Source organism: Panthera tigris, chromosome B1, assembly GCF_018350195.1.
Source record: "Panthera tigris isolate Pti1 chromosome B1, P.tigris_Pti1_mat1.1, whole genome shotgun sequence".
NCBI lineage: Eukaryota > Metazoa > Chordata > Mammalia > Carnivora > Felidae > Panthera > Panthera tigris.
The window spans coordinates 85151586-85178084 of NC_056663.1; the positions used below are offsets into that span (position 1 = coordinate 85151586).

Here is a 26499-nt window from a genome sequence, read left to right on the forward strand (position 1 = left end):
AGAAACAGTACATAGTGGTACACAAGCACAGTGCAGAGATGCATCTAGAGTTAGATCCAGTGTTTTCTTTAATGGTGATGGAGGCCCGAGGGTGGAGTGGGCTCCCTGCTGCCTCTGTTGGGTAGACAGCAGCCTCTGTTTCCATCCAGCTCCCTGGAGGTGGGGTGCATGTGAAGCCAGCCCACCCATGGGGAGAGCCCAGCTTCTGGTAGGGGAGCCTTGCCTGGGTGCCGCCTTGCTCCTCGTGACTCTCAGGGCCATTATACCAGGACCTGGCTCAGTGTACCCAGTGAAGTGAAGTGCAGGCCAGAGGGTAAGATATCTTTGCAAATCTCCCTTGAGAACAAAGCAAAAGCCAGTGTTAAGTTGCTGTCAACCAGACTGCCTTATCCAGGGTAAGTGTGAGTGGGAAGGCTGTCTCCCCGGGTGACTGTCATTGACAAGGCCCAGGCCATCCTAAGGGCTCTAATTTCTAATCAGTGAAATACAGATCAGTCTGTCCTGTGTTGTAGTGTGTGTGTATGTATGTTTAACATGTGCATATATATGTGTGTGTGTGTGTGTGTGTGTGTGTGTGTGTGTGTAGAGAGAGAGAGAGGGTGGGGGGGAATTTATAATTACCTAAGTTGTATTTAAGTAGATTTTGATTTAGATATTCTCATATAGGGCTTTCTGTCTTTAAGAGTCTTAAAATGCAAGGATCTCAAACCAGTGATCCTCAACTCATTTCTCCATTCTCATCCCCGCCACCTGGGAAACTCCCATCCATGAGGGTGGCTCACTGCTAGGAATGCCCAGCCCACCCACCCCCTGCACTTCTCCAAACCCCTCCACGTGCTGTAGCACCTCCTCCTACTCTTCAGTATGGCTGTTTGGACTCTTCAACGCTTATGCTTCAGCAAGCAGCGTGTGGACTCGTTTTGAGAGACAAAACTTCCCTTTTCAAGTGAAATCTTAAGGAAAACCCCAATAAAGTACCAGCAAAGCTGCTCTGGTTGGGGGAGGGCTGAGACGGGGAGGCTTCGGCTTACTCTTCCCCTAAGTGGCCCCCCAGGATTGTTCTTGGAAGTTCTGTGGAACGCAGATTTTTCGCTTGCAAGCCCCTGCCTTGGGAGCTCTTTGAGCCCACATCTGTGGGACGTCATTGTTATTTCGCAAGTGTCCCTGGAGTGGTGAGGAACGTGAAGGGGTTCAGTTGGGAAGCCATGTCTGCAGACCGAGGGCAGGGCTTGCACTTTTGGACGTTGTATCTGTTGGGTATTTCCTAGGTGCAATCAATGAGAAGGCCACACACCCTGGGTACTATGAAGATCTAGTGGAGAAGTCCATGGGCAAGTATAATCTCGCCACGGAGGAGATCGAGAGGGATTTACACCGCTCCCTTCCAGAACATCCAGCTTTCCAGAATGAGATGGGCATTGCTGCTCTACGGAGAGTCTTAACAGCTTACGCTTTTCGAAATCCTAATATAGGATATTGCCAGGTAAATGACACAGATGGTTTAGTTTTTTTTTTTAATTGTTTATTAACCAGTAAGTAAGTGAGAAGAAGAAAGAAGAATGGTTAACTTCTAGAACCATCCCTGCACCTAAGTTTCTTGGCCTCAGCACTATAGACATTGTGGACTGGATAATTCTTCGTTTGTGCTTTGTAGGATGTTTAATAACATTCCCGTTTAATAACACATTTAATAACATCCACCCACTAAATGCTAGTAGAACCCCCTAGTTGGGACAACCAAAATGTCTTTAGGCATTGCTGAATACCCCCTGGGGAGCAAAATCTCCCTGAGTTGAGGCCACTCCACTGAGCAGAGGAGCCAGGAGATAAGGATGCCCTTTCTGGATCCAACACCATGTACCTGGGTGACCTTGGAAAGTCGCTTCTGATTACTCTCTGAGCCACCCCTCATCCCTCCCTGAGGTAAAAGAGAGCATGTCTGAGCACCAGGCCTGTGATTCTGGATTCTCGGTTCCACGGTGCTCCTACTTTGCATCCTAGGTAATAACGTCCTTGAGAATAGAACTCTTTTATGCTATGATTATATTTTAATACACACTAAAATAAATGTCTAATCCTCTATTTAAAAAATGTTGCCCCATACCAACTAAAATTATCTCTTGTACTAGGACATATACCACAATTTGGAAAGCTCCAAGATTATACGACTTTAGACTTAAAGTCCATATATTCAGAGAGGCCTTCCCTGACCATCCAGCTAAAAGCTAAAGCAAATCTGGGCTTGCTTTGACAGCACATATACTAAAATTGGAGTGATACAGAGAAGATTTGCATGGCCTATCGCATGGATGACACACAAATTTATGAAGCATTCCGTATTTTTGTGGGAGATAGAAGCTTCCAGTTATGGAATGAATAAGCCACAGGAATAAAAGACACAGCGTAAGGAATGTAGTCAGTAATATTGTAATAGCAATGTATCAATGTATCTGTAGGGACAGATGGCAGCTACACTTGTGAACATAGCATAATGTATAAACCTGTGTCAACGGTACTCCAAAAAGATGTGAAAAGAAATCACAACCAAATACAACGTTTAATATGTTGACAAATACTTCAAACTTGCCCCAAATCCAGAAAGATGGTATAATGTATTTTTTACTAAATGACTGCTTAACACAAAAATACATAAATAGATAAATGCTAAAGTAGGCTTAATTCCTCTACACACATACACACACACACACACACACACACACACGCAGTACAGGTCTTCCTGTACCACATTACTTTACCGTTTTGATAGCACTTCATTTAAATATACTCCCAAATTGGTTAATTAATGTTTGCATCTTTATTCTGTCTCTCTGACATCAACATTTAAGCCCTGTGAAACTTGTCACCTCTGTGTCCTCCCCTCCTACCCATCCCCCAATACTTAGTCTAGAGCCTGTTATAAAGCAGACCCTCAGACTTACCTTGACTAAATAAATGCCTAAGGAACCAACCGTGATGTACTAGAATCGTCAGGTTAATTCTCAAGTGAAATTTTAATAATGATTGCACTTGGGAAAATATTAAGACTTACAAGAACAAGCCTATTAGACCCAAATTCCTTTTTTGGTATGCGTGTTGTAGAAGTCTGATGAACGATTACTGGTTTGTAGATCAAAAGAGGTACCAGACTTAGTTGGCTTCTGCAATTATAGAATTCATATTTATCTTTTGATCTTCCTCTTTTTAATGAAGAGGACTATTAAAATAGTTGAGCCTTGAGTGGTTATGAGCTATGTGATAGTATCTTTTAATAAAGTACGTTCCTTTGGAGTCTAAATCACTGTTACATATCACTACCATCCTTGTCCAGATGGAAATAGTGGGTGAGGACGCCAAATTTGAAAGGTTTTATTGTTCTCAGAGGAGAGCCTCAGGCCATGTGCACTTGGTTATAGAAACCATTATGGAACATTAAAAAGGAAGCATTTACCTCATGAATTAAGGATTAAAAACACTGAGATTTTCACAGGTTAACAAGCTTTGTCAAACAGCCTTTGGGCAAAGTTTTTGCTTAAGGGCTTGCCTGTGTGCAGGGGCTCAGTCCTTGGTGAATGTTAAGTGTTCATAAAGACCCTTAACGGTTACCAGATCAAGGACTAAAGGTTTGTACATTTTTAAAGGGTTCCAAATAATATAAGCAAAACAAAACTTTGGAATAATATGTGTGTCTAGCTTGCAGAGCCTTTAAATGTTTATTATCTGGCCTTTTGCTGAAAAAGTTTGCTGGCCCTGTGAGACAAACTCAGTAATTTTCTTTAGGTCAGCAAGATTTCTTATGCTAATGTGTATGATGTATTTAAAATACATTTGACAACAGCCTTTTTCATGCCTTTAGGCCATGAATATTGTCACATCAGTGCTGCTGCTTTATGCCAAAGAGGAGGAAGCTTTCTGGCTGCTAGTGGCTTTGTGTGAACGCATGCTTCCCGATTACTACAACACCAGAGTTGTTGGTATGTGCGGGATGTAGTCAACATTTTGACCCACGGCTCATAGCGAAGATGTTTCTAGAGCCAAGATACCGGCTAGAACACCATTTCCAGTCACCATTAGCCAAAAGAATTTTAGACAACTCCAGTTTCCCAAAATGGGAGTGAGAGGGCTTGAATTAATATAAGATTGTACACAAAGGAGCCCCGCGGAGCGTAAGAGAATATGCATGTATCACTGTTACAGGAATTATTTTAGAAAACATTTGATGTGGGTGTCACTCTGTGGCATGTGTGAACTGCACCAAACATGTCAGCTGTCAATCAACCTGAAAAGATTTGGCAAAAAATGTTTTCATGAAAAGGATGGAATCTGTGGAGAACAGAAATATGCAAAAAAAAGAAAAAAGATCATATAAAAATGTATGCAAAACTAAGTTGCTGCAGTTTTTTAGAACTGGTTTCATGGCAAAGCAAACAATGACTGTAAGCATTTAAACAAATTATTACTGTTACTCCTTATAATCCTCTCACGTGTTAGACATTCCCTTTAGCAGGACAAGCTTTTTGTAGCTAGTGTAGTAAATTGTATGCCTTATGTGCTCTTCATTTCTAAACCTTTTCACACTGATTCATTGATTTTGATTCATTGGAAAAATTCTCCAGAAACGCCAGTAAGTTGATCATGAGTGTGTACAACTGGAATGCTTTTTTTTAGATTTTTTTTTTTTTTTAAGTAATCTGTACACCCAGTGTTAGGATCGAACTTACAGCTCCAAGATCAACAGTCAGATGCTTTACCAATAAGCCAGCCAGGTGCCCCTAGAATGCTTTTAAGCTTAAAAAACACTCATTTAAGGGGTGCCTGGGTGGCTCAGGCTACGGAGTCTGGATTTCAGCCCAGGTCATGATCTCATGGTTTGTGGGACAGAGCCCTATGTTGGGCTCTGTGCTGACAGTGAGGAGCCTTCTGGGGATTCTCTGTTTTCCTCTCTCTCTGCCCCTCCCCACTTTGCTCCACCTCCCCCCCCCCCACCTCTCTCAAATAAACTTAAAAAAATAAAAAAATAACCTCTCACTAAAATCAACAATTCATTTGTGGGGACTGTGCATCCAGAAAAGCAATTTGTTTTTTATTTTTTTTTATTAAAAAAACTTTTTTTAAGGTTTGTTCATTTTTCAGAGACGGAGAGAGACAGAGTGTGAGTGAGGGAGGGGCAGAGAGAGAGGGAGACACAGAATCTGAAACAGGCTCCAGGCTCCTAGCTGTCAGCACAGAGCCTTACATTAGGCTCGAACTCGGGAATGGCAAAATCATGACCTGAGCCGAAGTCGGACGGACCCTCAACCGACGGAGCCACCCAGGCGCCCCAAAGCAACTTGTTTTTTAAATGAGTTTGCCAGGAAACGGAGCTACTTAGATATACATTTCATGCCTAACCGAACAATTATATATCATGAAAACTTTCTAAACTGACTTATCCAACAACCCTTACCGTTGTGTTACTGCCCTTTTGTGGTAGGGAAGCAGGACAGGAAGACTCTGGAAAGAGAAGAAACACCCAGAACTAATCTGCTGACTGAGCTATGTTGATTGACACCTTGGTCTAGTAACTTAGTACCTGGTAACATGGTAGCGGCAGAACAGTTAGAGAAGGGAGCTGAGTTCCGTCTCCGCAGCAATTGTGAGCTGGATTATTGTAGTCAAGTCATTTGATTGGGTTCCTGGGTGAGAAGGTGTGGTGGGTTCACCTGCGACCCTTTGTGCCCACCTCCGCTGCAGGCGCGCTGGTCGACCAGGGTGTCTTCGAGGAACTGGCACGAGACTATGTCCCGCAGCTCTACGACTGCATGCAGGACCTGGGCGTGATTTCTACCATCTCCCTGTCTTGGTTCCTCACGCTCTTTCTCAGCGTGATGCCCTTTGAGAGTGCGGTTGTGGTTGTGGACTGTTTCTTCTATGAAGGAATCAAGGTGATATTCCAGTTGGCCCTGGCCGTGCTGGATGCAAATGTGGACAAACTGTTGAGCTGCAAGGACGACGGGGAGGCCATGACCGTTTTGGGAAGGTAACAGACCAAGCCTCACTTTGAAAACCCCTCCGGTTCCTTCTCTGAACTTGCCTTCTCTCTTTCCCCTTGGTTTCGTGAGTCTTACTTGGCTCAGTGCAGCATAATGCCCACTTCTGTCTGTGGCTGAGGATTCATTTTCATAGGCTGCATCTTTAGAAGTTAGGAAGATTTTATTCTGTTCTTAAGGAAATACTTAAGATGAAGTATAAATTCTAAAGTATGCTTTAAAATGAAGTGTTTGCAGAAAACAGAGAACTGTATTAGGAGAACTCCAAATTAGCCTCCGGTGACTTCTGATTCCTTTCTTTGTCCAGGTATTTAGACAGTGTGACCAATAAAGACAGCACTCTGCCTCCCATCCCTCACCTCCACTCCCTGCTCAGTGATGATGTGGAACCCTACCCTGAAGTAGACATCTTCAGACTCATCAGAACTTCCTATGAGGTGGGTCTCGTTCCCTACCTGAGTGGTACAGTGCTCTGAGAGTGCAGAGGGGGACACTGATGTGTGGCACCCACTTCCATTGCTAACCACAGATATACATGCTTCCTTTCACCTTCTGAGAACTAATTGCCAAAGCAAGCAGCTGCCTTCCAGCTGACGGCTTTGACCTTCAGAGATAGAGACTGAATGGGGCCATGACACCTGCTGGCTCTAATGCCATAGAGCAGATGGCATGACAAGCTCTTGCCCCCTGGTTCTTTGCCATGCCCACCCTGAAGCCTGACCAAAGTAGCAGCTCAGATTCAGCTCTGGGTGTATTGAGGAGGGGCTTCGAGAGCAAGCATGCTAAAGTCAACCTGCACACATTGATGAACTCTCTATTCTCATGCCAAGACTCTCAGGTCTTCTCTAACGAGAACAAGCCAATTCTCTTCAGTTCAAGACACATGGAATAGCCTGTACCATCCTAGAGGTGAACCAGAGTCCTGGTATTTCTCTCAAATAGCTTGACCTGGCTGGGGAGGATGCTTTCTGGTTCGTGAGGACCCTGGATCTGGCCCTGAATCTCAGAATAGAACTAATGAGCTTCTAGGAGTGAAGGAACCAGTGTTATGTGCTTCGTAGTGTTTGGTGGTTTGTGGAGCCCCAGTGACTCAGTGCCCATAATACCTTTTCTTCATTTCCTGATCCTTGGCTGTGCAAACTTTTATAGAGATGATCATTAAGAAAGAACATGAATATTCTGCTGAATACAGTACTCACAGATATCTTGGGAATGTATGACTATGATTCTCAGCATTACAACTAGTAACACCCTGGATTAAGGGACAAATAGCAAGGGACAAGCTGAGGTCAGAAAGCCTCTCTTAAAGAGAATAAGAAATTTGGTGCTTTAAAACATAATTGGTATAGATCCAGAAACCTTTTCAGAAACATATGCCCTTTCACTCATAAAGGGGACAAGACTGGTAATTTGTTATTTTTAAAAAACTTCATTGACACTCAATATGTATTGAGAACAAAACATTTTTTGTGTCTTTTAGAATCATAAAAGTAATGCACGTTTATTTTTAAAAATGTAGAAACTATGGAAAAATAAACTATATCCTATCAGCTATATTTACTATATTTCCCTCAAGTAGATTTTTATATTTGTAATATGCACTTAAAAAAATAAGTCTCTACTAAAAAGTGCTTTGTAACATCCCATTTTTCACTTAAAATATACCATGAGCACTCTCTAATATATTATTATTTAAAGTCATAATTTTAATAGATTCTTAATATTTTGTTTAATGAGGCACCAAAATTTATTTAACTGGTCACTTTCATTGTACATTTACTTTGGTTGCTTCCAAATTTTCAATATTTTATGGCAAACTTCTATGCTATTACATACATATATGAAGAGTTTGCAGAAAACAGAGAACTGTAACAGGAGAACTCCAAATTAGCCTCCGGTGACTTCTGATTCCTTTATTTGTCCAGGTATTTAGACAGTGTGACCAATAAAGACAGCACTCTTTATTTATATATATTCACACATACGATATATCCTATATTGTGTGATAAACTTGTATGCAAATATCACATCTCTGATTATTTTCTTAGAGTCCTTTCTGAGGAATAGATCTATAGCAATAGATCAAAAAGTATGAATTATTTCCAAGCTCATAGCATACACTGTCCAATTTCCATGAAGATTGACCTGATTTATATTTCTGCTAGTAGAGATTAAGGATGAGTATTTCACCTCAGTCTCTCCAAAACTGGTTATTATCGTAACGAAATAAAAAAACATCACTGCCTCAGGACTTTGGGATAATACTCTGTTGGAAATTTTGGATGATTATTTTTCTAGAAAAAGAGCCCATGTAATTAAAGGCAATAGCTATTATTATAGCTGTGAGTTGTTTTTCTAAAAGGCATCCCCTGAAACCTTTATTGTTAAGAAAATTCTGGACCAGAGTAATAAAGCTTAGTATGTGGAAACTTAGCTTTATTCTTCACAGCAGATAAGCTAACATCATGCTGAGGTCAGCACTTGACCCATTTTTAATGGGAAAGAAAAGAGAATGGAGACAAGGCCAAGGGCTGGTTTCCATTTACATCCTGTCTGGCTGATCGCTAATGGTGGCCCTTTGGCTGCCAAACATCCTGTCGCAGGAGACAGCAGCAGTTTCCTTCCTCTGCCTGGACAGACAGCCCCTTTTATTTATGCCAATGCCTGTATTACCTGGTCTTCTGATGCATAATGACTGGTTTTTTGTTTTTCGTTTTTCATGTCACCGCACCGCTCATAAGTTTCCAATAGCTTCCCAGTGCCTTACAAATCAGCCTAAAGAGACCACCACAAACTCTTGCCCATCTCCTCTTTGCCCTCCTAACCATTAGATTGGTGGTTCTCAATCTTACCTGTGCGTTAAAACCCCTTACAACTTTTTTCCATGTCAAGCTTTTAAAAACGTAAATTCCCAGGCTCCAACCCAGACCAGTTAAATCTGTATCTCTGTCATGAGGCCTACAAACTAAGTATTTTTTGAAAGTTGCCCAGAGGGTTCCAGTGCCCGGGGAGGGCTGAGCATCACTGCCCTAGATGCAGAATGGGGCCACTAGTCTCAGAAGCTGGTTATAACCTGGTTTGAACTCAGGCAGGACACCAGTTTTCTAAGGCATGCGACACATTTATCTCTGTGCTTCAGGATAATTAGCCAGTAAAATGGAAAGGTAGGAGGAATACTGAAAGTACCTTCAGCTTTGAGATTCCATCAAGACCTCATCCAGGTTGCTGGAGGTTGGTTTGATATTGTTGAAATTTCTCCTGATGAGTGGAGATGATAACTTTATTCATAAATACCTCATGGAGAAATTCTTGTTCATTATAAGTTCTCCCAAGACCCTCCCTGAAGGAACTGTGTAGACACTTTTCTTCTGGGTGGGCCCTGTGTGTGAGGCTCTGCAGTTTTGCAGGGTTACACAGAAGTAAAAGACAAAGCCCTAGCCTTCAGGTTTTATTCATAGACCAAGATGTCCCTCCTCGAAAGCACAGGGGCACACGAATACAGGACCTTACGGCAGGCGCACGACCACCACAGAGCTTCTTCATGTTCAGTGTGACCCAACCCGGTAGGTTTAATCTGAGAAAAGCTAGCTAATAGAAAAGGATGTGGCTAGGGGCACCTGGGTGGCTCAGTTGGTTGAGCATCCGACTTCGGCTTAGGTCATGATCTCGAGGTTTGTGAGTTCGAGCGCCACATCGGGCTCTGTGCTGTCACGCTGTCAGCGCAGAGCCTACTTCCCATCCTCTGTCCCCCTCTCTCTGCCCCTCCCCTTCTTGTGCTGTCTCCAAAATCAATAAATAAATATAGAAAGAGAGAGAGAGAGAGAGAAAGAGAGAGAGAAGGAAGGAAGGAGAAAGAAAAAGAAAGAAAGAAAGAAAGAAAGAAAGAAAGAAAGAAAGAAAGAAAGAAAGAAAGAAAGGAAAGTAAGAAAGAAAGAAGGAAAGAAGGAAAGAAAAGGATGTGGCTACTAAAACACAGGGAGAAGTTTGCACGGGATAGGCAGTTATGTGTTGGGCTTATTGCTGATGACCACAAAAGGTACCATTCACTGAGAGCCTGCCCTGTGTGAGGCAGGATGCCGAATACTTCATAGACAAACCCACCAGGTACCAGTTAACCCATTTTAAGGTGAAATTGTAAGTTGAGAGAGGTTGAACTAGGTTTTCCAAGCCACACAGCTAGAAAGTGACTCCCTAGCATTAAAGCCTGGGCCAGTGGGTTAGTCTGGATAGAATGGAGATGGAATTCTAAATATACTGGTGAACATGAGGTCAGTGGTCCAGTAGAGACTGGTTCGCGGGGAGTCTTGAAACCACTGATTGATTTGCAAGGCACTCAACAGCACCTTGGAAGCTGAGGGGAGTTTTTCTTTAAGTACATTCTTTCTGCTCCCTATGCAATAAATTGGACTGGGGAGAGCTGAAGGAATAGACTAGCAAAGAAGATACTACAGTTGTGTCAGTGAGGGAAGACCCAGGAGATACAAGAAACGCCATTTATCCATTTATTTATTTAGTTTTTAAACGTTTATTTATTTTTGAGACAGGGAGAGACAGAGCATGAACAGGGGAGGGTCAGAGAGAGGGAGACACAGAATCCAAAGCAGCCTCCAGGCTCTGAGCTGTCAGCACAGAGCCCGACGCGGGGCTAGAACTCACGGACCACGAGATCATGACCTGAGCCGAAGTCGACCGCTTAACTGACTGAGCCACCCAGGCGCCCCTCCGTTTATTGAAAAAAATCTTTAAAGATGTTATGGGTGCCTGGGTGGCTCAGTCAGTTAAGAGTCCAACTTCGGCTCAGGTCATGATCTCGCGGTTGGTGAGTATAGGCCCCACGTCAGGCTCTGTGCTGACAGCATAGAGCCTGGAGCCTGCTTCGGATACTATGTCTCCCTGTTTCTCTGCCCTTACCCCATTCATGGTCTTTCTCTCTCGACCTCTCTCTCTCTCTCGACCTCTCTCTCTCAAAAATAAATAAACATTAAAAAATAATGTTATAAGTACCTATCTTTTGCCAGGCATCATGCTCGGCCTTGGCGATACGTTATCAACAACTGGTGTGAATGTCTGTCTTTCTTGATCTTTAATGTATAGATATTTTCAAGCACAGTAGAAACTCAGAGGATAACCTGATGCATTTCCATTAACTCATCACCCAGTCCCAACAATTATCAACATTTTTCTGATCTCTTTCATCTAAGTCACTTTTTTTTTTCTTGGAGTATTTTCAGGCAAACTCTAGACAGCATATTATCTCACTTGTAAACCCTTGATTATGTATCTCTAATAGGAAGGCAGTTGGGGCTTGACATTTTTTGCTAATCTACAGCTTTTAATTCCAAGTTTAATTTTTAAAAAGTTGTTCATTCCTCCAAAAAGTAATGCAGACCTCTCAATTAGTGATCACCAGTTGTTAGTGGTACCTTAGTTACATATAACGTTAGGACATTTTGCCTGATCTTTAGACATGTGCTCTTTTCTTCCTTTTGCCAACATTACTATTGGTAATAACAGCTACCGTACTACAATCCAAAGAGGCAGGAATTATTTTCCCTTATTTTGCTGATAAAGAAGCTGAGGGACATCAGGTTTCATGAAATCTCTGTGGAATTTGAGACTGGCATCCATATCTGACTATGAAACTGTATGCTTTCTGTAATATCAAGCTGTCCAAAGCATGTCTCCTGTATAGAGGCCAAACTTTAGAATAATGGTGTATTTTTATTTTTTTAAATGTATTTATTTCTTTGGAGTGAGGGAGTGAGAGCACAAGAGTGAGGGGGGGAGGGGCAGAGAGAGAGAGAATCCCAGGCAAGCTCCACACTGTCCATGTAGAGCCCTGATGCTGGGCTCAAACTCACAAATCAGATCATGACTGGAGCCAAAGTCGGGTGCTTGGCCGAGTGAGCCACCCAGGTGCCCCAACGGTGTATTTTTAAAGAAGATGCTCTAGAGTGGGTGACAAGCACACATGACTGCATGTGAGACAGACACCGAGTGGGAGGGGGTGAAGGAGTGGGGAAACGTGGCCTGGGGGCACTAGATGGTAAGGTCCCTCTTGGTGGCGAGCCAGCCTCTTTGCCACTGGAGATGAGGAACCATTGTTGCCAGACCTTTTGATTGTTCAAGAGAACTTGGAGGTCTTGATTTTATTTGAATTGTCCTAATTTTCAAAATACACTGTAGGCCAAACGATACATGCCATGAGCCTTCCAACCCAATGGCTGCCTCTTTATAATTTCTGCAACTTTTAAAATAAATTCTAGGTAAATATATAATGATACAGGGCATTGTGCTTTCACTTTTCCATGCCCTATGAGAATTAGTGATCACCAGCCTGAGAATCAGGTTGTATTTTTATGCCCCTTTTACAAATCATAGAACTCAGAGAGGTTAAGTAACCTGTCCAAGGTTTCCCAGTATGTTGGAGCTGAGATTCAGATCTCACATCGGTTTATCTCTACTGCTACTCACCATTTCTTATGTTTTAATTAGCATGTTCAAACTACAGCTAATAATTAGTTCACATGGGATATTTTACATTGAAGCTGACTGAAATGTTATTTTGTAAACATTTCCCTCATGTGACAATGGCTTTTCTAGACCTTTATGCTAGGCAAAACTTTAAAACTTTGTGAGGAACACAAATTTGGTTATAAAACATGGGCCTGCTTTCTGACAAGAGTTAGGAAGGTGTTGCATGGATATTAATCTTGTCATGAATAGAGACTTCTTTAATGATCAGAGGACCCCTGGAGAGACACTCATTCAGCAAACATAGGACACCAACAAGCAAACTGTTCACACTGACTTCGTGTCCTGGTTCCTTCTTTTCTTCCTCCTCACCCTCCTCTTTCCTCCACGGGAACACCTCCGCCCCACCCAACACGTGAGCACCCGGGACAGACAGATGCGGTCATGGCAGAGAGCAGGGCAGAATCTGGGGGAAGTATTCCTTAAGCAGTTTGAGAAATCTCTCACCCAGCCCTTGGTCTCAGCCCCCCACAACTTTCTGCTACTTTTTCAAAGTCCAGAGACTCACTCACATCCCATCAGTTTCTCTTTTCTCCCCCAACCCACTCTTCCAAGGCACCACCTTAGGCGTTTGGAGATTTGGGGAGATTTCTGACCACAGAAAGGACCCGCAGGTGTGAATCGTGCTCAGTCCTCTGGCTAACAGGAGTGAGCCCCATTCTCTATCCCAGGAAAATGAGTACCCCAGAAAATAAGAAACATTTAAAGGGCACTTTTGAGCATAATGTCAATGGGATACCCTTACTGAAAAACAGACGCTGTAGAGTTTGGATTTTAGAAACGATGCCTTCTTTTTGTTTCAATAAGTTTCCTTGTGACAGGCAGATTCGTTCAGATCATCCCATCCCTTACTTAGGACTTAAGGCCTAAACTGTTTTATGTTGCCCCCCCCCCTTTTTTTTTTAAGCCTCAGCATTTAAATATTTCTAGTCCTCTCTGGAGGATTTAGAAAGGAGGAGCCTTCTGAACTTGATGGAGCCTGGCCCTTGTGGTCTCTCTGTAAAATCTGTATTTGTTCTCCATCGTCCCTGTCTTCCCAGCAACACAGGGGATGAGAGAATCACAGGAGGCTGCTCAGCATGGGGAAAGGAGCTCTTGTTCACTCAGGAATGATGGTGGGGGGTGGGAGAGGCCAGAGAACACGCACTGGGAACTTGAGACAAACTGGTCCCCACATCATTCCTTTTCCCGAGCTGTTCTCCTTGTCTCAAGTCTGTGTGGTGAGAACTGGAACGCAGGAGGGGTGAAGTGGTATGAAATGAAGGGCCGAATACCTAGTTCTTAGCTGGTATCAGCAAGGCCAGGGGAGTGGGGCAAAGAAGCAAAAAGAGGATGCTGTGCCTGCATTGAAAATGCCTCTCAGCTCCTAAAGACATCAGAGATTAGGTTGGAAAATTAGAAACAGCTCACAGAAACATTCAGATAAAAATTGAGTTGGAGAAGAGATGTAAATGAGATGGATAATTTTGTTTATTGTTTAAGGAAGGGTAGGTTTTAGAAAATTAAAATAATCTTAGGCTCCCTCACTCGCATCACTAAATTCTATTTGTTAGAAAAAGTATTGTCGTTACATTAGTGAATTAGTTCTTTTCATGGAACTGAAATGTGCAATGCCTGGGAAGAAGTGTTACACCCAGACTTTGCCCTTGTTTTGGATAATGGAAAATGTTGGCTCCGGGATGTACCGAGCCACCTTTTTAGTTTGCCCTATATTTAGTATTTCATTCTGTCAGAGCCCCTGCAAAAGGTGGGAGAAAGGGGATTAGGGGAGAGAGAGAGGGACTCAGTCATTCTCATTGCTCATTTTCATTTAGACATCCTCCAGGCAGGAACTTAGAGTCCATGGTTTCCTTTTAGGTTGCGACTGTTTGCTTCAGATGGAAGGGTCATTGTGTTTCCATTGTGTTCTGTCTGTTACCAGTCCCAGAGGCCTGGCCGAGGGAGGGTCCTGCCTAGCAAACAGCAGGATCCATTTCTAGTTGAGGAACAGATGTTAATTCAGTATAAACATACAGGGCTTCTTGAAGGTCAGGCTAGGAAATAACTCTTTCTTTAGCAATCTGCAAAGATTATCAAGCCAATGTTTAATATTAGTGACTACTGTCAGTACTTTATATTAATACATCTATCTTGTTCTAACCACAGTTCTACAAGGACAGTTTTGGTGTCTCATTTACAGAGAAATAAACTGAGGTTCAGGAGACTCAACTGAATTGCATAGAGTCGCAACGGCAAAGAACATGAATTTGAATAAAATTTTGTCTACCTCCAAAATCTATGCTCTGATCTACCCAAAGACGGGAGAGAACTTCTTGTTGGATAGAATGGTGGGTGGTGGAGTTATGGAGCTGGTGTCTGGGCCTCAGACTTGCAGCTCAGCACCTGTGGAACTCTGAGTCACTTATTTAACCTCTCTGAACCTTGATTTTCCCATCTGTAAAACGGAAGTAATGGTGCCAACTCACAAAGTCATGATAAGGAGCCAATGACACAATTGTAGGTTCAATAAAATTTAGTTTTCTTCTGTCTTACAACTAATGTTTTTTCACTGTTGTGAATCAAAGACATATATATTTTGGCTCAATTTGAAGTAAATCCAGTTCTTTGTCTTTCTTTTTTTAATGTTTTTTTTAGTGTTTTTATTTATTTTTGAAGGAGAGAGAGACTGAGCACAAGTTGGGGAGGGGCAGAGAGAGGAGACACAGAATCTGAAACAGGCTCCAGGCCCTGAGCTGTCAGCACAGAGCCCGATGCCAGGCTCGAACTCACAAACTGTGAGATTATGACCTGAGCCGAAGTCGGACGCTCAACCGACTGAGCCACCCAGGCGCCCCAATCCAGTTAATCTGTCTGTAGCCTGTACTTTGCAATGAATGCTTTACCAGCTCTGTGGGCTTGGGCAAGTTAGTGTTTTTGTTAAACTTCTGTTTCCTTGTGTCTGAAATGGGGAGAAGGGCACTTCCTTCCTGGTATTATCATGAGAATTCGATGTATTCAGCAAATATTTGTTGAACATTTACTAAATCAGCACTGTCCTCCACTCCAGTGGACACAGTCTCTGCTCTCATAGTAAGTGGAGGGGGGGGCAGTAGGCGATAGGTATAATAAGTAAAACCCAAACATAAGGTAAAATGATAAATTCAGTCTCTTCTATGTATCAGGATTGTGTCTCCATAAATCTTGCAGACTGTGTGCTTTAGCAGATTTCTCAGAAACACCAATATTGCTCCTTTCCAGAAATTTGGAACCATCCGGGCAGACTTGATTGAGCAGATGAGATTCAAACAGAGACTAAAGGTGATCCAGACACTGGAGGATACTACGAAACGGAATGTGGTAAGTCCTTTGAAAAATAGTGGATGGCCTTCTTTCTCCATAAATTCCTGCTTTACAGACTGAGATGATTTAAAAGAAGAAAATCAGGGACTTTCCCACTATAACATCTTTGAGATTGTGAAATTAATTGTGTCTACCTTCTTAAAGGTCCGAACAATTGTGACAGAAACTTCCTTTACCATTGATGAGCTAGAAGAACTTTATGCTCTTTTCAAGGTGAGTTCTTTTTTATTAATGTCTATTTACTTTTGAGAGAGAGAAAGAGAGAGAGAGAAACAGAATGAGAGCGGGGGAAGGGCAGAGAGAGAGATGGAGACACAGAATCCAAAGCAGGCTCCAGGCTTTGCTGACAGCTCAGAACCATGAACCGTGAGATCATGACCTGAGCCGAAGTCGGATATTTAACTGACTGAGCCACCCACATGCCCCTCAAGGTGAGTTTTAAAGTTAAATGCATGTACATCCAGGGGAATAAAAGAGTTCACTGTAATGATTCAATTAGTTCTAGATTTTTTTTTAATATTTATTTATTTTGAGAGAGAGAGCACGAGCAGAGGAGGGGCAGAGAGAGAGGGGGACAGAGGATCTGAAGCAGGCTCTGTGCTGACAGCAAGAGAGCCTGATGCGGGGCTCGAACCCACGAACTGTGAGATTATGACCTGAGCCACAGCTGGGCACTTAACTGACTGATCTACCCAGGCGCCCCATTTCTGTTAAATTGTTAAGGGACAGCATGAATGTCGACATGCATAAATATGAAGATAGAGCTGAGAGTATAAAAATGGAGTGCTTCGGGGCACCTGGGTGGCTCAGTCGGTTGATCCGACTTCAGCTCAGGTCATGATCTCACAGTTTGTGTTTTCAAGCCCCGTGTCAGGCTCGCTGCTGTCAGCGCGGAGCCTGCTTCAGATCCTCTGTCACCCTCTCTCTCTGCCCCCCTCCTGGGCATGCATGCTCTCTCCTCTCTCTCTCTCAAAAATAAACACTTTTTTAAAAAATGGAGTGCTTCATATGAAAAATAAGCATTTTCTCTTAACTGACTTAAGCTGATGTTTTAGCGCTGTTCCACTCCATATATATTTTAGCTAGTTCCTTGGTCCTAACAAAATACGGTATTACTTTATAACACTCATTGGAATGATGGCAGTTGAATTTAAAGTCTCCCTGAAATTATTGTACATTATAATGTCTTATAAGAAGCTGTATTAAAGCACCCTCAGAGCTTTCCTGTATTAAGCTATGTTAAAACATACTGAAAAAGAGATATGTAGCCAGAATAGGAATAAAGCTGTTCATATGCATAAGGAAAAGCCTAATTGGTTAAAGTTCTGTGATTTTCATTCCATAATTCAGCCCATACCAATCTTGATCCTGAATAAGAAGACATTTTATTAGTAAATAAAGCAATGTAGAATTTTTTTCTTCTAGAAAAAATACTTTTAACCATCGTTATCAACCTCATAGGTAAAAATGTGGCCACTTTGGAGAAACTTTGAAAAGATGTCTTTTATGCTGATACCAACTTTATCCTGATCTCTAATTGGGTAGCTTCTTGTATATTCCCCTTTTATTGCCAGAAATAACATGACTATTTGGAGAACTGCAAACATAGTACAGCAGGAAGCATTAAGGGACAAAGGTCTGGGTTGAATACTAACAGATCTTAGAATCAGAGGATGTGATAGCTGGGAATGTTTTCACTAATATCCCCACTTGCTTGTTAGCTACTAAAGAGCACCACCATTATTTTCTGTTTGTTTGTTTTACTGGTGCCTACTATAGTGTCTGTCCCTGGCAGGTGCTCTAAACATGTGTATTGAATACATGGGTAAGTTAGTGGTCAGTGGTCCATAGCTGGTTAATGAGGCCCTTCGTGTATCCCAGCAGCATGACCAGCAGAGTGGACATCACCCCCCCCCCCACCAGCCTCTATTCTGCACTTGATGCTGAGGTCTTTATAGTATGCCAGCCCATTCATATTTTATTCATACACCATAACTAACTGCTCAGTGTAAGTTGGTTATTCATACAAAAAGGGCCCCTCTTGGTTTCATAAAGGAAAAATACAGTGATCCAACTTGGATCAAAACCAAAGATACAATGATCCAATTAAGATCAGATTTTGAAGAGATGCTGAAGACCAGAAGAAATCCGCTTTACAGGGTGGCGGGTAAGATTTGGGGTAACCGAGCAGAAGTGGGAGTAGCAGCCAGAGGCAGCAAGACCCTGAACAGATAGCAGGAAGGGCACTGACGTTAGAAAGAGGAGGCTGCTTTGGGGGGACACCAGGGAAAGGAGGGCCAGAGCTGGTTATGCGGAAGTCCCGGACCCAGAAACTGCCGAAGCCTGGGCACGTCTGTACCGGTTGTGTCATTCGCACCTGAACAAAGCAGACTCTTCTTTACTCCAAAGCCCTACCCTGAGGCTGTGTTGACAAACAGGAACTCCCCCAATCTACCATGCACCCCAAGAAAGAACCTGAGACTCGGTGTCAGGGGTCAGAAGGAGCCTCAGGAGATACCGTAGAACCCAAGATAAAAACTTCATTATGGACTCTCTTTTTTTGAGTCTTCTTAACCCTTTCATTGGCTTTAAATCATTTGAATGAACATTGAGGCATTACTATGTCAGACACCTTGCCAGACTTCTTAGTCCTTTAAAAAGCCAATTTTGGGGAGCAGGGGGTGGGGAGGGGTTCCTGCATATACAAAGGAAAGATGCATCCCCTCTGGAGGAGCTTATAAACTTGGCAAACTACTCAGTCCTATACCTGAAACTAACGTAACATTGTGTGTCAAGGATACTCAAATTAAAACAAAAACTTGGAGGAAAAGGGTGAAAGGCTGCCACCTTGAGGCACATTTGATGGCAAATGTAGTTCAGGGCCCCATTGCCCTAATTTCTCTTGAAGTCTCTAAATTATTCCTTTGGTCCTTTTTGGATGTCTGGGCCCCTAGTCCCCCCATGATGGAGTGTGGGGGCTATCAAGGAACTGGCTTGTCTTTTCCTGATGTTTGTGAGCACTGTCAAAGTGCCTGGACTCACCTTCCAGCCTGGTTCCAGAGTAATTTGCAAGCTTTAGTTAGGAGGAAATGCCTGAGGCAAGCTTTATCCAGGAAGTAGCTCAGGCGAAGAGGACCCCTCCCAGGGATGTATTACCAGTGCCATCCCACCCACTGAGGGCTGCTGGCATCACTTTAGGGCTTGATCCTTGCAGGCTCTCTGACCTCAGCCCCGCCTGCCTGCCTTGAACATCCCCCCACTCTGACCTTACTACTACAGCCCTGGAATGCATTCCCAAACCCCCGTGAACTCTGACCCACTTCCTTTATTCTCCCAAGGCTGCATTGCAAAAACCTGCCTTTGGTTCTGCACTCCACCTCTTCCTCCCCCTCTCTTGCCTACCCCCACTCCTCTCTTTTAGTTTGTTCCCTGTGATTCCCAGTAAACAATTGTGATCAAGACATAGGGGCTTTGTTCCTTTCTAAGAGCAAAACTACTACTATACCCACTACTGACTCCCCCCTTACACAGCTCCTAAGCTAGGGGAAAGATCTGTTTCGAAAGTGCTCTTTTTCTACTGCAATATTTATACATTACTGTAGTGAGATACTCAGACAGTACAATGGGGAATAAAGTAAAAATAAAGTCCTCCTTTTCACGCCCCTCCCATCTCCCCCATTTACCATCCAGAGCTAACTGTAAATGTCTGGGGGAAGGGTGTCCTTCTGGGCCTTTCTATTACAAGTTTTATCTTTGTGGTCTTCCTAGAATGGGTGCACATATCTACCAGGATCAATATGACTTCATGAATAAGAGGCTGCCTTGTTTCCAAGGACAGAAACAGGAAGCTTTTTGTTGTTTCCAGATCTCTATTCTCCTCACCATAGTGGTTCCTACTCAGAATTTTCCTAGAGCTATTTTCAGATGCGTGAAATAAGAAAACCACACATTTGTAGCTCGAATACTGTGACTATGATATTTATGTAATTTCAGTAACCAAGAGGAAAGGGGTCTTTGGGACACTAAACTAGGAATTCAGAAACCCCAAATGTCATGATGCTTCTGCCCTGAGTACGCAGTTGATGACCTCGTGAGAGCCCCTCAGCCTCTGGGCTTTCTCATCCTCACCTAGAAAACAAGCTGGTCAGATTGCCTAAATTACAGATCCTTTCATTTAATTTTTTTAAATAAATTTTTTGTTTATTTTTATGGGGTTTTTTTCTTAAACGTGTGTGTCAGTGTGTAAAGGGAAAACGAGTAGGGGTAGAGGCAGGGGATGTGGGGGGGGTCCCTTTTTTCACCTACCTCCGGTAACTGAGCTGGACCTTTCATGCCGGATGTAACCTGCAGAGGTGGTTGCCATGGAGTTGGTGGGGGTGGTCCAGTGGAGATGGGTGTAGAACGAGAAGACAGGGAGCCCTAAGACCAGAGCTCCTGCCCCAGGAGACATGCACAGGTGGATGGAAAGGCTTTTTGCAAACGTGAGGCGGGACTTTTCCTTCCCGGTACCTGCCATGGGATCGCATCCCCAGTAATCCTCTTTTTTTCTTTAACTTTTCAGGCAGAGCATCTAACCAGCTGCTACTGGGGTGGGAGCAGCAATGCTCTGGACCGGCACGACCCCAGCCTGCCTTACCTGGAACAGTATCGCATTGACTTTGAGCAGTTCAAGGGGATGTTTGCTCTTCTCTTTCCCTGGGCCTGCGGAACTCACTCTGAAGTATTGGCCTCCCGCCTCTTCCAGTTGTTGGATGAAAATGGAGATTCTCTGATTAACTTCCGAGAGTTTGTCTCCGGCCTAAGTAAGCATGGGATGTTACTTCATGAATTGGGAAGGGATGACGGGGCAGCAACAGTCACCCCCGTTCCTGGTGGTCCTCAGTGCTGCCCTCCGGGCCACAGCCCCGCACTGCCTCCAAGGGTTCGGTTTAGAGGGTAGAGCGTCTCATTTTAAGGTTTGCAAACTGATGGTAAAATTCGTTTAAATGAACGGATATACTATATGATTAAAGCATTCGACACTAGTTAGTCCTCAGCACAAGTTAAAATACATTATCGGAGAATGTGCAAGACAATAAAATGCCAACTTACACACTGAAACCACAGGCCATGATACCTTTACAAGAATATTTGAGTGGATTGTTCTTCTTTGACACAAAGTATATTTATATTACGTATCGCAAAATGTTATAAAAACCTTTCGTGATGTTTTTAATAAAGGGCTGAAGAAACCGCAGCGGTTCTGCGGTCTAAATGGAGGTCTTTTCTCTCCATCTGGCCTGGAGGAAGGACCGGCTGTCCTGAGAAAGCACACCCACACCTCACAAGCAGCACGTGGTTTCTGCCCGTCAGCCTCACTGCCTGACCGTTATTCTGTGTTAGCAGGACTGCCCTATGTCCTTTAGAACTCTTGCTCCCTTCATGATGGAGCAGAAAGGCTACAGGGTAGTAGAGCTTGGCCCACCAGACATTGAGGTTGTGGATGTAGGACGTGTTATGCCGGTGGGTCAGAATGAGACAAGGAGAAGGAAAAAAAAAAAAGCTCATTCTAATTGTGCCACTCTGTGACTGTGGGCCAGGTACTTTATGATGTATAAAAAATTATTTATTTATTTATTTTGAGAGAGAGCAGGGGAGGGGCAAAGAGAGAGAGAGAATCCCAAGCAGGCTCTGTGCTATCAGCACAGAGCCTGATGCAGGGCTTGATCTTAAGAACCATGAGATCATGACCTGAGCGTAAATCAGGAGTTGGAGGCTTCATCCGACTGAGCCACCTAGGCGTCCGTCCCCAGGTCATGTACTTTAAAATGACATGCCCTAGGAAAGATGAAGGGGTCAGGCACAGAGACAATGATGACTCCAAAAAGTGCTCTAAATCTTTAAGAATAATGACTAGGGCTTAAAGGCCGAAGGAAGCTGATGGTTTTTAAAAAAGCAAAGAGGAGGGGCGCCTAGGTGACTCAGTCAGTTAAGCGTCCAACTTTTGGCTCTGGTCATGATCTCACAGTTCCTGAATTCCAGCATCAGGCTCTGTGCTGCTAGCACAGAGCCTGCTCAGGATTCTCTCCCTCTCTCTCTGCCCCTCTCCTGCTCACACTCTCTCTCTTTCTCACAATAAATAAGTAAATATAAAAAGACAAAGGGATGTAGATGAAGTGCACTTAGGAAGGAAAAAATTATTTGTATAAAGCACTCACATATATGCTTAAAAGGGAAGGGGGACATGGAAGAACTAGCCTTTTTTTAGTGCAAACACTATTCAGATGCTTTAGAATTTGTATTTTATCGCTAAATCCAAACAGTAGCCTTTTGAGGAGATACTAATGACAGCTGACATTTATACAGCATTTACTCTGCTGCGGGCACTGCGCTCATGTTTACATGCATTCAGTTTGCCTAAGACACACAACTACGAAATTGAAGTTTGAACCCAGGCACTTCAGGGGCCCGCCCACTTTGTGCTCTTACTATTATGCTTTATTACCCACGTGCTTACTCTTATTAGCCCCTTTTTTGGCTAAAGACATGAAAGCTCAGAAAAGTTAAATAACTTGCTGGGACACTAGTTTCTAGTGAGTCAATACTTACCTGTTATTGGACTGAACTACACAGTTAGTACATGCTGGGCCCAGGATTCAGAGAAGGGCTGTCTGTCTCAACGATTCATCCTTTTCTTGCTACTCGATGCTGAGGACAGCAAGCAGGATATTTCTTAGGAAGGAGGAGGTATTAATTTTTAATTACACAAGTAACATATAAGTACATCCCGCTTATTTAAACAGTGAAACAATCCAAGGCTAAAGACCCCTTTATCCCTCTCCTAATCTTTTCTGCCCCAAGGTAACTACTTATTGCCAGATGGGTGGCTTTCATCAAATCCAAAAGGGATTTATAAAAATTATCTTTGGACAGGATTAAGGAGGAGGAAAAAGAAACCAGTGCTGCATTAGAAAAGTGATAGAATTTAATAGAAGTATTTAATTGACTTAAGTTCAGGTGACTCCAGTAAGGAAAATACTCTTCAAAATCTTCAAGAAAGGAAAGAGAGGCTTGTAGTCCAGGATAGTGAAAACACTGAAAAAGAGTATTTAGGGTTCTCAAAAGGCAGTTGAGTTCTTGAGCAAAGTATGCCTTGCTCCAGATACTGGGAGAATGCTCAGAGCTGTTGTCACTCTGTGGGACAATTATTATGGAGATAGACAAGCAGACCAGAAAAGAGAAATTCTGTTCAGGTTTTAAAAACTAAAAAACAGGGGCGCCTGGGTGGCTCAGTCGGTTGGGCGTCCGACTTCGGCTCAGGTCATGATCTTGCAGTCCGTGAGTTCAAGCCCCGCGTCGGGCTCTGTGCTGACAGTTCAGAGCCTGGAGCCTGTTTCAGATTCTGTGTCTCCCTCTCTCTCTGACCCTCCCCCGTTCATGCTCTGTCTCTCTCTGTCTCAAAAATAAATAAACGTTAAAGAAAAAAATTTTTAAAAACTAAAACACGGATTCTGGAAAAGATGATATCAATCCCCAGGAAGTTCCCTCTAGAAATTCATGAACAGATGGTCTATGTGGAATTAGAAATAAGGGATTACTATCAGAAGCCACAAATGAACTGTATCTCCTTTTCCAATCATGTTGCTGAAAGGCAGGCTCTAAATATGTCATACGTGTCCTGATGCAGCTGGTCATTTGACAGATAACTTGTTATAAATGGAAAAGGTAGGAAGGAGTATATAGAAGTTGGTGATTAGGTAACTGGCTGAACACTGCCCCCAAAATATGATGGTTAATGAGTCAGTTTCAACTGAGGGTTCTCTGGTACTTTGGGTTTGATATTTGACCTCTGATTTTTCCTTCGTTTGCAAATGAGTAACTGTCAGGATAAAATGACTTTGAATAGAATTCTTGGAACAGTGCCTGACTTAAAAAGGGTTTAATGACAGACATTTATTAATTATTTGCTTTGTGTTAAATCTCGTGCTAACTGCTTTCCACGTGTGTGTCACTTTTCTTCTCACAATAATTTTACGAGATAGAATTGTCTGTCATTACTTTCATGATTAGTATTAGTTGGTGTGCAGACATCTTGGAGTTTAGTTAACCACGTGGTCAATATGAAACTCCAGAGTGAAAGAGTATAAAAAAATTGAATGTAAACTCAGGCCATATTAGTGGAAAAGTCAAAAACAGCTCCACTATTCTCTGAAGTAGATAAGAGTCTTCTGGGACTCTCTGTCCAGAGAGATATTGATTGATGAGTCGACACATAAAGTGGATGTGAGTAAAAATGGGGAAGGCTATACAAATCATGTTATATGAGAAAGTGGAAAAATTTGGAGAGGGCGTGATAAACTTGCCTTGAAAAGATAAGCTTGAGGGAGACAGGTGAGTTGTCCTCAAAATCTGAAGGTTGTTGTATTGAGGCAACAGACCTATTCTGTTTGGCTTTAACGAATAGAATAAGGGAAAGAAGAGCAGTTCTAAACCTTTTTTTGAGTCATGGACTCTTTGAGATCTAATAAGGACTTTGGACATTTTCTTCCCCTCAAAATGACATGTGCACATAGAGACAAATTTTCTATTTCATGGGCTTTGTGGACTTTCTGAAGTTGAGATTGCAGGTTAAGGATCCTGAGACTAAAACAAAAATTGCAGAAGGACTTTCAGTAGTTAGAGAATACATCTGCAGAACGGAATGCATCTGGTGGTGATGACCTCTCCGTCTCTGAAAGTGTTCAAGCAGGTGCTAGATCCCTGTCTTTCGTCAGTGCGTGAAGGGAGATGCCTGCATTTAGTGGACACCCCTGCTGTTTCTGGCAACCTAGATTCTGCGATTCCTCTTTCCCCAAAGCTGACTAATCTTCAACTGGCTGCTCTAAGACTAGATATTTGTGAAGGATTTTCTGATTCCAATATGTATAGACTTTAAAAGAAAAGTAACAGGGTTCTTTTGATTGAAGGGATGGTGATATAATGGCAGACAGATGAGGATGAATTAAACTGAAGAAATATTTAGGAGAACCCCAAAACGACTAACAGGGATTTCTACAATGAATAATTGGAAGCGATCTCAGGCATGTTTCGAGATTATTTCTGAATTCTGTTCGAGTGTTGAAACCCAGTTAAATGGGTTTTCTTATGAATAACACATTTATTATGTTCCAGGCACTATTCTAAGTGTTTTATACATGTTAATACATTTAATTCTCACATTCCTTTGATCCTGATGTCAAGACCACTGGTAGAATCTTGTGTTTATTATTATACAGGGGAAACTGAGGTACAGAGAAATTAACTCTCCCAAGGCAAATAGTAAGTACAAAGGAATTGAACCCAGGCATCTGGGTTCCAGAGCTCTTAACCCAAATATGTCCTGACCAGACCTTTTGTCACCTAATGTCTTGATTTCAGTTTGCAAAAAGTAGAGTTTTTAGGGGAATGCTAAGCTGAGAGGCATCACTACCACACATGATACATTTCACATTGTATTTATATGATTCTAGGTGCTGCATGCCATGGGGACCTCACAGAGAAACTCAAACTCCTGTACAAAATGCATGTCTTGCCTGGTAAGTGAGCCACACAGAGGAGCCCATGTATTTGTGACCATGACCTGGTTTGAAAGTTCTTTTTTTGATATACAAAATCACTCACTGGTCACTAAGCATGAACTGAATAGTAATTACCTGCATAGGTTCCTGCATCAGTATGTGCTTGATTCCATGGTCATTTACCTGTCTGAGGTATGAGTTGTAATAGAAAAGAGCAGACATCTGCAAGAGAAAGAACAAATAGCATTTGGTAACTCACAAAATACAAAGGTCGCAAAAGAGGAGAACGTAGGACCTGAGATTTTGAGTTTAGAAGGAGTCATTTTAACACTGACAGAAACAAGTGGGCAAGATGGAGAGGTTTTGAGTTCAGGTTTTAAAAGGTTGGCCTATAGCATGGATATATCTAGCAAACACTAAAAAAAAAAAAAAAAAAAAAAAAAAAAGGATTGACATTAAGGATAGAGATAGGGTAAAATTGTAGATTTGAGAATTATCTTTAATTGCATACAGTTTCCTAAAATTTGGTTTGTAAGGCAGCATTTCACAGAATTTAGGACAGTCTCATAAAAAAGAAGAGGCAAAGGGACACTTCAGTGTGAGGTTGTTAAAAAGGAAGGTGGAGTGAAAAAATGGAGTGAGCCCCCCACACCCCCCATGAGGCTATAGAGGCCGTCGGCATTCAGGGCCCCCAGTAATGTGCCCCCTCTCCACCTTGGTACCTCCAGCTCCTCGTCCTTCCCCATGTCACTTCTTTAACAATTAAAGCACACTTTCCTTGAGTCACCGCCCCGCCAATATGAGAATGACCTCTCCTCCCCTCTCTAGAGCCATCCTCTGATCAAGATGAGCCAGATTCTGCTTTTGAAGCAACTCAATACTTCTTTGAAGACATCACCCCAGAATGCACACATGGTAAGTGACTTTCCTCCCCATAGGTATAGTATTTCTTTTCTACAGAGCCCTCTTGTTACTAGAAAAAGTTGCCTCAAAGCTAGTCAGTCAAAGAAGTATATGAATTCAGTTGCCTAATACATTACTTTCTTTTCAGATTTGTGAAGTCA

The 26499-nt window shown here is 42.7% G+C and overlaps 1 protein-coding gene and 1 non-coding gene across 2 annotated transcripts in view; both read left to right on the top strand.

Annotated features, from left to right (window-relative positions):
* TBC1D9 (TBC1 domain family member 9) overlaps positions 1–26499 on the top strand; it is a 115223-nt gene that overhangs the window by 81472 nt on the left and 7252 nt on the right. The window contains exons 10-18 of the mRNA XM_042983856.1: positions 1269–1483; positions 3854–3971; positions 5731–6016; positions 6334–6463; positions 15798–15896; positions 16044–16112; positions 20461–20701; positions 25388–25453; positions 26264–26350. Coding sequence (XP_042839790.1) covers positions 1269–1483; positions 3854–3971; positions 5731–6016; positions 6334–6463; positions 15798–15896; positions 16044–16112; positions 20461–20701; positions 25388–25453; positions 26264–26350 — 1311 coding nt within the window. The remainder of the gene's footprint in view (positions 1–1268; positions 1484–3853; positions 3972–5730; positions 6017–6333; positions 6464–15797; positions 15897–16043; positions 16113–20460; positions 20702–25387; positions 25454–26263; positions 26351–26499) is intronic.
* On the top strand, positions 2243–2344 carry LOC122238219. The gene has a single exon (XR_006217179.1). It is a non-coding gene; the product is annotated as a U6 spliceosomal RNA (small nuclear RNA).